Raw genomic sequence first — 12785 nt, forward strand, 5'->3', positions numbered from 1 at the left:
TAAGATTATAAACTACAGAATGCTTTTAACCCTGTAAGGGACAGTAGGCTTTAATTTACGTGAACATAAAAGGGCTGGTTACTGCAGTCTTGACACCAAGTTAAATAAAATAACAATTGCAACATTTAACAGATAGGCACCTGGAGCACAAATGGAATTAAATTATCCATCAACTGACTTTTCGTAGTATCCATTATAATAGTTCTGAAATCAGAGTATATCCAGCCAATATTATACAGTCCACCTGCATTGTATCTAGAGAGCCCTTACATTCCAAACCTAGGAATATATCCTGCGTTAGCATGGGCAACTTACTTTTTAAGAGCTGTGTGTTGAGCCTTCCTCCCTTCACCAGCCAACACATGGCTGGATCAAATGCTTTTGGCACGATCCCTTCCAACTCTACAATTCTATGGTTCTCATTAATTCACAGTGGATTTCTGAAGATCACCGCTCTCCCACTAGGGCCATCATCTGATGTGGGAAGAGCTGTGGGTTCTGCTCTAATGTTTCCCCCTCTAGTTTTAGGAGAGATCAGGGATGTCTTATTTTATTCCTTTGACCGATACCAGTGTTATATTAGTGGCCAAATCCCATATTTTTGCATCAGTGGCAATAGCCTTATTGCGAGAAATCAATGGGTGTTGTGCTCACCTTGACCTAACTGGCTTGTCAACGCCACTTAATTCCGCTTTCTATCAATGTAAGGTCATGAAAGAAGGGTTCTCAACTGAACAGGGGACATACATTTTTATGAACTAGCTTAGCTGCCTTGCTGTGCTGTTGTTTTGGTCTGATGCTGGAAGCATGCATATTTTCATGCAAGAAATGTAAAAGCTCAAAATAACTCCTTTCAGCTATTCCCTGTCTTGTGTTTTGTGTTCTTTTGCAGTTCTTATCGCTGAAGCTCATGCCTTAAAATTTTGCTTGAGAAGTGTAGCTATTAGCCATTTTTCTCTTTCTGATTACGTGGTGTGCGGTTCCTCCGTTAACAGTGGTGTCTTGTAACGTTATACAGTAGCTACACCACCTGACTCTCCGCGACCTCCCTTAGCTCCTGCCAAGCCTACACCAATGCGAAGAAAACCTTTGCCACCAAACACGGTGACCGGTAAACCTGGAGGTTCAGGTATGTTGTCTCATGAGGCAGTTGTTCTACATTCATTCATTCATTCATTCATTCATTCATTATTTTATTTAAGGCACTTCTAGGCCACTCTTCACTAAATTCAGTTTCAAGGCAGGGTGCAATATATTAAACACCATGCATAAAACTACATTATAAATTAATTCTAAAAATGTTGTTGAAACAAACAACAAATTAGCAAGTCCAGCAAGGGCTGGGCTCATTTCCAACAGCAACAATTCAGTCAAGCCAAATACCTGGGCAAATAAATGTTTTTGACCATGGGCATAATCCAGAAATCTTGCTTTTTTCATATGCTCAAGCACTTGCTTACATCTCATGAGGCTTTTGCAATTTGTTTCTAACAAACTCTGTTTTTCTCAGTGTTGGATCAGTTACAATTACAGAATGTGTCAGAGGTATCCAGACAAGAAGGATTCCTTTGCATTCATTTTGAACTATGATAATGTTTTTACAGCTATCCTGGGAATTAAAAGTCCCAGTCTTGATTATAAGCCCCAGTTATCCCAAGAAAGGAAAGGAGCTGGTTTTCTAGGTTGATTTTCCATTGCATACTATAGTACAAGCATCTGGGTTCTTTCCTGGAACAGCAGCAATTAAGTCAGAAGATTTACATAATCAATTTTGTCCATGTGTTTGTGATATACACACACCTGAGGTTTTACCCACAGCACCACCCGCGTCCCTTAAACTATCTCATTTTTCTTGCTGACATTATGTAAAAGTGCTTTGTTTGTGCCCTATGTGACATGATATCACTAATCACTTAAAATGGAAGGAGTAATCAGACATGTTAATAAACCTGCTGCAAGCTTCTGAATGTTTACTGGCAGGGCATAACTGTTAATATATCCCCGCATCCATCTTCAACAATGAAAAGTGCCAAACAGCTTTTTAAGCAGAATGTCGGTTCTTTTGAGTATACAGAAAAGTACTTGTAATAACAAATAACAAGCAACCTTCTTTGAATTTGCTAAAAGAATTAAGTCTCTCTAGTTTGGATAAATTCTGCCAACATTTCTTCAATGCTCACTGAATTACAGGACAGGAATAACAGTTTGTAATTGTCTCCCATTTTTAATGGGAGAAAAAAATAGATTTCTCATCATAACTAATCTTTTTCCATTGATAATTCAGCACAGAAGTGGGAAAATAAATAAAGGCAAGCCTCAATGAGGGAAGAGTGCATATATTTCAGTAACCTCTACTTAAGTTTAATTTAAATTTAGTTGCAGTAGGCTATGGAGATGAGGGCATTGTTTCAAAAGCTTCACGGAAAAGATGGGTCCTGAGGGGAAATTCAAAGAATGTTAGAGAGGTGGCATCACACAGGTGTTCTGGAAGGCAATTCAAGGCAGGAGGGGCAGCAGCTGAGAAAGGCTTTTGTCCTTAGAGGAAGCCAAGCAAAAGACCATGGGCAGAGATGCATTGGAATGGACGAGAACAGACATAGCAGGAATGGTCAGGGAAGGAGTTTGTCTGGATTGAAGAGAAGAAAGGAAGCCAGTTAGGGATTTACAAAAGATATTTTAATTGTTTTCCTCATTCTCCCAGAATGTGAATGGAGATGCACATTAAGTATGAACATTCCACTGAAAGCTATTCATCCTGGATAGACAGCATTTATGCCTGTGTTTATGTCAATTTATGCCTGTGGGCAGACCCACACTATATACTTAAAGCCTATTCGATTCATAATTTAAGCACATGTCTTTCTTCCCAAAGTTCTGGAAACTGGAGCTTCACCCTCACAAAGCTGCTATTTCTAGCACCCTTAATAAACTACAGTTCCCATGATTCTTTGGGGGTGAAATGTGCTTTGAATATACTTTAATACATGTCTGGATCTCTCTCTTTCTCTCTCTCAGCTGAGCCTGATCCAGTCTACCGTTGTTTATCCATTTATCCCTTTCAACACATAAAGTATGGCACAAATGAACCAAGAAAAAAACCACAGAAAGTTGCATATATATGCAATATAAAAATGTAAATTTATATCTAAATCATTTTATCACTTGAAACTGACATAAGAATTCATATCTGCCTGTACATCTCTTGAATCAAGCAAGAAGATTACTTAAAAAGTTGAATTTCTTCAATGAGCTGTGAAATGGTTTTTTTTAGAATCAATGCTACTTTAATTCTAAGTGGACATTTAGATTTGTTTCTGTTTTTCAATAGGAAATGTCTTGATGCCACGAGCCTCTTCATCTTCCACAGCAAAGCCTACAGGGCCAGCAGCTCATGGGAAAACAAGGTCACATAAAAAACCCCCTACAGCATCATCATCTCCAGATTATAGTAAGAATTTTAGGTTTACATTTGTAGGTTGTTGTTATTGTTGTTGTTGTGGATTAAATTTGTTTACAGCCCGTCATCTGTAGATCTCAGGGTAATCACAACATAAAAATACAAGATATATAAAATTTTGTGTACAAAATACCTGATAAAAAGAAGAACAAAACAAAACAATGACCCCCCCTCCCCTAACCACAAACACATTTTAAAAGGTATAGGGTGTTAATCAGGCAAAGGCCTGGTTGAAGAAGAATGTTTTCGCTTGGCGCCTAAAGGTGTATAATGAAAGGGCCAGCTGATCCTCCCTGGGGAGAGCATTCACAAGCAGAGAGCCACTTCCCTGTTCTTGTGTCGCCACCCTCCAGACCTTTTGTGGAGGAGGCGCAAAGAGAAAGGCCCCACCTTGTGATCACAGAATCTGGGTAGGTTCATATGGAGAGAGGCAGTTTTCTCTGGCTATTTTATTATGTCAAATTAACAGCATAAATCATAGGTTAATATTCCAGCAGCAGCAATAGCAGTTTTAGCAGTACAAGTAATGTTACTTTGTTCCAAATATATATCAGACCCTCCAAGTGTCCCTATTTTCCAGGGACATCCTTGATTTATCCGACTCCCAAGCTGTCTGAAGGCAATCCTGTACAGGGAAAGTTTTTTTAATGTGTAATGTTTTATCATGTTTATATATATGTTGGAAGCTACCCATAGTTACTGGGGCAACCCAGTCAGATGTGTGGGGTATAAATAATAAAATCATCATTATGGAATGGGATGTCCCTATTTTCATCGGAGAAATGTCAGAGACTATGATATACGCATTGGAGTTATAGCACACACATCTTGCACCAACCTATCAAATCCCACATAGTAATACTACAGATAGCAAGAGTTACTACATGGCTGAAAGAGTGCAGAATGAGCAGGTAAGATGGAGGAAACCTCAGTACTGTAGACACAACAGTGTGTGCTAGTTTATGCTTAGTTCTTTGGAAATATTATAGCTGTAAACTATAGTCTGCACACTGAAGGAGCATTCAGAAAAGTGTCGTCTGATGGGCTGTGATCTCCAAGGTTCATCAGATGACAAGAAACCTACAGTGGATATCTGCACTCCTGCATCATTAAAACAAAGCAAAGCAAAAAAGAAACCTTATATGTTCCTGGTGGCAACTATGCTTTTCCTCTACGGTGCCCCAGAGGTCAACTCAACTTCCAGGGCATTAAAGAACATGGCATGCTATGGAAAGTGGAATTGGCTCAGGTTTCCCTTCCACCTTTTTAAAAGTGGTACTAAGTACAAGACCCATGTGCCTCCCTAAGGACTGGAGCATCAGCAAAACATAAAAGAATCTTTTTTAGAAATTCAGAGAGGGTTTTGTATATTATGCATGAAGTGACTCCAACAGCAATAATGAGCTCAGCCATTTATTTTATGATTATCTTTGTTTTGGCAGTGCAAAGAGGCTTTTATTTTCCATCACAGCCAAATTCAGCTCACTCCTAATAGAAAGTGAACATGATTCCAAACATGCACTAAGGAGTGGATTGAAGGTTAAAATGAGAGATGAAATATGAGGTGCCATTTCAACATTACAAAGAAGTGCTTTTATTAAAATTGTGTTGTGGTTTTCCTCTCCTTAGGTAATAGAACTTTGTTCAATTCACAGCCTACATCAGATACTGATGCTTCTGGCAAACGAAGGTTCACAGGTATGTCTAAAATAGTAATGTGAGATTGTTAAAATGATATTTAACCATATTAATTATTTTTGCTCATCATCCAAGTTCCCAAATTAAAAGCTCTTTTAATCATTCTCGCTCTAACGAACTTAATCCCTGCAGCTCCTGATGTTCAGTGTGCAGCTTTTTGATAATGACTTATTCAATTTGTATACCGCCCTTTCTCGAAAGATCCCAGGGCAGTGTACAACAATAAAACACATTGCAGAACATTAATGATAAAAGATAGTGAAAAGCCTAATAATAAAATAGTGAAAAGTGAAAAGCCTAATAATAAAATAGTCATCATAATAACAGTCCTCTCCAGAACACTTTCACAGCCCATAGATTATTAAATTTATCCAGCAGCTGACCATAGCAGTACTGAAAGCCAGGGGGACATCCCAATGTCAAAAGATAGCATTGCAGCCCATACCAGGGGATTTACTTTAACAAAGCCTTGCCCTCATGGGATGGATGATCATCTAAGATTTGCAACCAATGCATGGTTGCAGGCATGGCTTTTTTTCAGTCAGAACGTGCCAGAACTCAGTTCCGGCACCTCTTGCCACACCACGTCTCTGGCTCTTGAGAAGACTCTCCCCAGAACAAAGAGAACATCCTCTGTGGGCTTTGGAGAGGGTCTTCTCATGAGCCAGAGGCACAGCGGGGCTTTATGAGGCTCTTCAGCCGCCCAGGCTAACAGCTTTGGCACAGAAAGAAGCCTTCCTGTGCCTCAGCTCTGCAAGCTGCCCTGCTTCTCTGACTTGCACACACAAGAAGAAGGGACAGGGCAGCTTACAGCTTCTCTGTGATTCAATTCTGCCCATCCACGGAGCTTCCCTTTATTAAACCTGAAGAGCATCATCCTTTTTCTATGCTCCTCCTGATGGAAACATGCAGGTGGGGACAGATATACCCCTGCTTTAAAGCATTTACATACTGTCTTCTCTTGTATATTATTTACTACAAAGCTCAGTGACTAAGCTCTTTACTGATGAAATGTCAGATTACCAGAACAACTTCGGAGCACTGAACCACTAGTATATCGCAAGTGGATTCTTTATTACTTCATTTGCAATCGTTCAAGATAAAATTTATTTTGGAAAGAGGACGTTTATTGTTTGTTTACAGAAAGTTGCCTTGGTGATATTACCTTGTGTCAATTGCAGTAGTCATCTACTATCATATTGTCTCTCTCAGTAGTCTCTTCTCCAGACTAAACATATCCAGCTCCCTCAACTGTTCCTCATATGGCTTGGTTTCCTGACTTTTATCTTTATCATTTAACATATCTTTAGCTTATGAGTTTATATTGTATTGAAGTAGTTACCAGAATGAATATGAACCAGAAAGTCTCCAATTTAAGCCTTGCTCTTCCATGAATTTCCTAAGTGGCCTTAGGAAAGCCATATCCTCCCAGTCCCACCTGTCTTAGAGTTTAGCCTGGGTTTGTTAAGCTAGCTCTCACACCTGATATTGTCCTACATGTAAGTAACTTTCAAGAGTCTCAGACTTCTACTTAACTTTTCATGCAGTTGATCATCACTTATATGACTACATTAAAAAAAACCAAGAACCTTAAAAATCGACATCAGGAGAGATATCTGACATGCTAACTTACTTTCAGGGTTTTCTTATGGAGAAGCATTCAACTGTGGGCCCTACCACCTGAAATAGTGCAGTTCTGACAATTTTACCACCACATTTGCTACTTGGATGTTTTTTTTTAAGCACCTTAACACAGATGCTATTTTTCTAGGTGAAGGTGTGTTGTATATAAAGAAGCCAGAAGATGTGCCATGCTCCATCACAGACACACTCCAATACTTTCCAACGGAAGAGGGGGACAGCACAGAGGTAGCTACCAGCCCTCCACGAAAGCCTCCTACCAACCTCACTGTGGTAACTGTCGAAGGCTGCCCAACCTTTGTCGTACTGGATTGGGAAAAACCACCAAATGAAACTGTTACAGGTTAGACTTTGGTTCTCTTAAAGTTTAGAGCCTGAACAATATTGTTAGTCTTTCTTTACAAGCCTGCACTTTCCCCCACAGCTATTCTTGCCTGGTCCTAAAAACTAGAGGTGTTACTTAGGCCCCTGAATATGTCATATTATGTAATTATTATTATTATTATTATTATTATTATTATTATTATTATTATTATCATTATTATTATTATTATTATTATTATTGCTCACCCTGACCTTTCAATCGGTGAGCCCAAGAGGCTCAGTGGTTTAGACCACAGCGCCATCCACTCCCTTTATTATTACCCTGCTCATCTGGCTGGTACACCAACTAATGCCCTTTAGATTGTGCTTTCCATCCCTTGCATATAATGTCAGGATTGTTCAGTTTTGGGGATAATTTGTATTCAGTTTTCAAATAAACAGAAACAACAAAGACTAATCAAGACACCATTAACATACAAAGGAGTTAAGAGGGGTGGAGTCTGGAGATCTGCCGCACTGTCCCTAAAATCTTAGTCTCAGATTATGGTTCTGACACCACTTGAATTCCAACCCTGCTTAGGTTCTCTTCCTTGTGCATAGGAAGTGTCAGCAGGAACTCTGGGATTTGTAGTTCTTGCTTGAGGGAATGTGTCACACCAGATAACGCACATCTCTCTTTCTCCCAAAGGTCAAGTCACTGAGTTTCCTACACAAGCTCTCATTTGATTTCCCTGTTCTGGGCTGGCAGTTTGACATTCAGAATGTTGTTTGCTTTGTTCTATTACTGTTTCTGATTCACTCCAGGAGATTAAAGGAAACAAATGAAATTGACAGGATAACAGAACACAAATCTTCTTCATCATTTCAGAATATAAAGTTGTATCGACTGAAAATGGAAGCCCTGCAGGAAAGGACAAGACTATTATAACGACAAATCAAACTCATTCTACTGTAGAAAACCTGAAACCTAACACGAGGTAATACAATTAGGAAATACTACCATGTGATATATGAAGGGGTTCTAAGCACCCAGGAGTTGCTTCTTTTAAGGTGTGCTCTCCCCAAGTCCCACTCTGGACTTCTGCAGTAACTCTCCTTCCTGAATTCCCCTCTGAGAGTGAGGGGAGGGGAGAGAGAATGTGTTTTATAGTTGATGTCTAGCATTTCAACATTATATCTTATAAGATGCAAACAGCCAGTTGTACAAGCAAGCTGACAAGTGTGCATGTTTGCATATATGATTTATGCATTAGAGAGGTGCTACTATAGTCACACCTAAGGATGGGGAAAAATTTGATTCAGTTCATGCTTAAAGGCAAACCTACCTCATTCACACTTTCTGAAACAATACACACACTGTAAAACAGCCATCTTTCAAAATTTGCAATGCTCAAAATTTTGCCAAGGAATGTGAACAAAATGCATATATTTGAATAAAGTGTGCACAAAATAGTATACATCAATGAAAACAGCATTAAAAAGGCATTATAATATAGGGAAATTGCTTAAGCAAAATTGCACATAAAAATATGTATATTGAAATAAATTTGCACTAAAATGCTGCTGAATTTTCACAACACCTTTTGAAGAAGAAGATTTGCAAACTGATGTGGAAATGTGAAACAAGACTGGGAAAATGAGAATCTGAAGGAAACTGAAATTCACAGATTTGCTTATCCCTACTTGCCCCCTCATCTAATGGCATATCTAGTGCAACTGAAGGTTATCTACATAGATGCATCTTCTCGTGTCAGGAGGATATCAAGAACGGCGTCCCAGGCCTTGTTTGTTCATTATGGGCAAGAATTTATTGTCCTAAACATATCTGAGAATTTGTGCTGTAGCCAGAATTGTGAACGCTGCAAATGAAGGCTAAATCCACTAGAAAGACTAAATGGAATAACTTGGATGGCTGTTGTGACAGGGCTAGTGGTTGCCTGTAAGCTTCCTGCCTATCTCTTTATTGCAGTTTTATGCACACTGAACAAAATTACCACAATGAGATTTCCTTCCAAGTAAGCAAACACAGGATCGCCCTGCTAAAAACATAACTTTGTAGGAACTAGAAGGGTAGAGACATGACATCATGAGCTCATTCTTCTGCCCCACAGTGTTGCTTTAAGGGATATTCATACTGTCCATTACCTGTTTAACACAGTTACAGTTTTTAAACTTGCTGACACTTTCTTGCCTTTTGATTTTGTTGGACAGCTGGATTGCTGGAAAATTCCATGTGCTTTTTGTAGACCCGATGCAGGTGTTCCATTCTCTCATAGTAACTCATGTCTGATAATCGGTCCTTTTCATTGGTTATTTTGATTTTGTTTTCCATAGGTGAGGAGTGTTTTGGCTTTTGAACCTGGCGAGCTATCAAAAATAATATGTGCAGCATTTCAGAGTGGGGAAAAATAACATCTTTAGACTTGACAAAATGCAAACAGCTAGGAAAATACAAAGCATTTTACCCCATAATTTGGTTCACTCAGCATTCTTCAAATTATTAAATGTTGTTGGAGCGAATAGCATTTGGCTGGATCGTCAAGCAAAACAACATTTGTGTATTATGAATCTTCCTACTCAAATGTCTTGATCTTTCAACAGTTGCTTTCATGTGAGGAGTTTAAAGCAAATCACTAACAATAAATAAAAACTCTGCATAGAATAAGTTATGGTTGATCAACTAACAATAATAGTTGGACCACCATTGAATACTATGCACCCATAGCAAGCCGTGACTGGTTGTATACTTTGGCTACAATCCAACACAGACTTTAGCATGTTTGGGTCTGTGTTGGAATGGAACCTATGCTGTTAAATCCGGCTTGGATAATGTTGGCTTAACTAGCATGCAGACTCTCCTCCGGATGAAATAGAAAAAAGTCCTTGTTGACATATTGTGTTACCGTGGATTCACAGGCTTAGCAGCTATCCAGCTGGAGCCATTGGCTGAGATTTATCCATATTGCCTATGCCGCCCCATTATTTGTAGTAGAGTTGTCAAACATACACTTTCCTGTGTGAGGTGATTATGTACTGAGAGGTGTGGCAGGTGGTACTGAATCAGCCACAAGCATCACTGAGCAAACAGGTCAGGTAAAGGAGGGGTCCATGCTCTTACCTACTAGCATCCCAAAGCAGCTGTGGAGGCAAGGGGGCTGCATTATGCAAACAGCTGCTAGTATCTAGTCATCAGCACCCAGTGTGATCTGATGATGTCAGAGGTGATGGGGATGCCTTTCCAGTTAGCAACGATATGCTTGCATAGTGCTGACCCAGACTCCACCACCAGTATGTTCAAGAGGTCTTCATGATCACTGTAAGAGCCATTTATTGCTCTCTGTCCCACCGTACTGGCCATTGCTAGTGGTTATTCCATGGTTGTCTTCCTCCCACAATGTATTCTTCAGAAAGATGCCTTTTCATATTCTGAAATCCACAATTTCTTGCCCTTTTCACATTTGAGTTTACTCAGATTATGGGGCTTACGCTTAACTTTTGCTCTTGTTCCTGCAAAGTTATCCGGAGTATGTAGCTTTCAATTATCACTTTCCTTATGTTTTTGAACGTAAAGTCTCAGGTTGTCCATATGTTGATGTATATAGTTTTGAATCTCTCCATATGCCATCTCCATTTCATACCTTAGCTAGAATTGGGTCTCTAAAGAAATTTATGTGTGCCTTCTTGAGATATGAAAAATATTTCAAGGTTGTTTAATACAAGAGGACATCTGCCCTCTTCCAATCCAATTAAATTATCCATCTCTGCTACCCTTGTCTGGTAAATGGCCGGTTCTGTGTGCCTAAAGATTAAGGGAACATCAATGGAATTGGTCTCGCTGAATGCCTACTCAGCTGAACTGCTTTGACACTGAACCGGAAAACAGGTTTCTTGCTTTGGGCCATAGATTAAAAGCTTTATGCTCTAACAATTCACAATTTGTCTATATAATCTGAGCATGAACAATAATAACACTATCTTATCATTTCCCCAGGTTTGCAACAATCTGTTCTTGTTTTCTTAAGTCCAACCAACACCCATGGGTTTTAGGGAAATGTTATCTCACTTACACAGGCCACGCATACTTTTCCTGTTTCCTTGAATCTTTTTTTGTTTTAAGGACACTCAAATGCACTCAACACTTCATTAAACGTCAAAATTGCAACAGCATTTTGTCCCTAGTAGCACTATGGGTCAGGGTGTCTGGCTATTAACCTGAAGGTTGGTGGTTCAAGCCCACCCAGGGACAGCCATGGGCAAGATTCCTGCATTTCAGAGGGTTGGACTAAATGATCATCAGTGCCTCTTCCAACTCTATAATTCTATGATTCTACATATTTTTTTCAAAACACAGTACTGTGAGCAGAAACAATGGAAAGAAGGGATAAAGTTCAAACTTCCTCTAGATCTAAATACTAGTAGGTAAAATAGTGTACATGCTCAGCAAAGTGGTTAGAAAGATTTTCTAGTAACTTTCTGAATATGCCAATAAATCTAAATAAAGAGATTTCATGATAGATGTACCTTTTCTGCTTGAGATTTTAAGCCAGCAGCTCAACTGAAAACTGCATATTGAGAGGGTTTTTTATTCCCCTTTCCTTTCCTTTTCTATGCACATACATTTCCACACTGTTGCAAGATCTGGAAAATAGTGCCATTCCTTCTGCTTGCCAAGATTCCATATGCGATAGCAATTTCCTATGGAAAAAGTCTTTACTGCAATACAAATAATGTTCACTTAATCTGTGCAAGAACATTTTTCTTATATGTGATGTGGTGGACTTCTTTGGTCCATAACCTGTTCCAACAGTTGAAGGCAAATAACTATTTGGCATACACTGTTTAGGGGTTCCGTGGCCTTGTAATCTAGCTTGCACTTGAGTGCTGATTGCATATCTCTCTTAGGACTTCAGACAATATACAATACAGTGCTTGTCTCAGCAGTTGCATAAAGGTAAAGGGACCCCTGACCGTTAGGTCCAGTTGTGGATGACTCTGGGGTTGTGGTGCTCATCTCACTTTACTGGCCGAGGGAGCCGGCGTACAGCTTCCAGGTCATGTGGCCAGCATGACTAAGCTGCTTCTGGCGAACCAGAGCAGCACACGGAAACGCCGTTTACTTTCCCGCCGGAGTGGTACCTATTTATCTACTTGCACTTTGACATGCTTTCGAACTGCTAAGTTGGCAGGAGCAGGGACCGAGCAATGGCAGCTCACCCCATCATGGGGATTTGAACCGCCGACTTTCTAATTGGCAAGCCCTAGGCTCTGTGGTTTAGACCACAGCGCCACCCACGTCCCCAAAGAGCTGCGTAGACCACACAAAAGAAATGAAGCTAAAAGCTGTTTCTTGGCATTAAAACACTAGATAGTAAACATGTAGAGGACACAGTGCACTGTTTTATGCATCTTTGACATGTTGATTTGGGACCTGCACACTTCTACTTTTTACACAGTCATTGTCCCTGATGCCTGTGTTTCCACAGCTTTCTAGTGGTAAAAAAATATGTAATTACATTACAAAATAGAAGTAGGTGCATGATAACTACTATAGCTCCTGAAGTGGCCCTGAGGCCTGTCACAGAACCACTTGAACAAGCTTTGAGGGTGCGTTCATTGTGTAAGGAATTCCCCTCAAGAGGAGAGAGAGGATCATATGCACTGACCC

General features: G+C 39.7%; 1 protein-coding gene across 50 annotated transcripts in view; it reads left to right on the plus strand.

The window, feature by feature from the left end:
• ABI3BP (ABI family member 3 binding protein) overlaps nt 1-12785 on the plus strand; it is a 148101-nt gene that overhangs the window by 127789 nt on the left and 7527 nt on the right. For 49 of the 50 annotated variants that reach the window (XM_083735976.1, XM_083735998.1, XM_083736005.1 and 46 more), the window contains 5 exons: nt 1019-1129; nt 3329-3448; nt 5087-5155; nt 6927-7139; nt 7989-8097. In XM_083735976.1, the coding sequence (XP_083592102.1) occupies nt 1019-1129; nt 3329-3448; nt 5087-5155; nt 6927-7139; nt 7989-8097 (622 nt within the window). The remainder of the gene's footprint in view (nt 1-1018; nt 1130-3328; nt 3449-5086; nt 5156-6926; nt 7140-7988; nt 8098-12785) is intronic. The other variant, XM_083736021.1, reaches the window with a different exon arrangement.

Source organism: Podarcis gaigeae (assembly GCF_964106915.1).
Source record: "Podarcis gaigeae genome assembly, chromosome: 4".
Lineage (NCBI taxonomy): Eukaryota > Metazoa > Chordata > Lepidosauria > Squamata > Lacertidae > Podarcis > Podarcis gaigeae.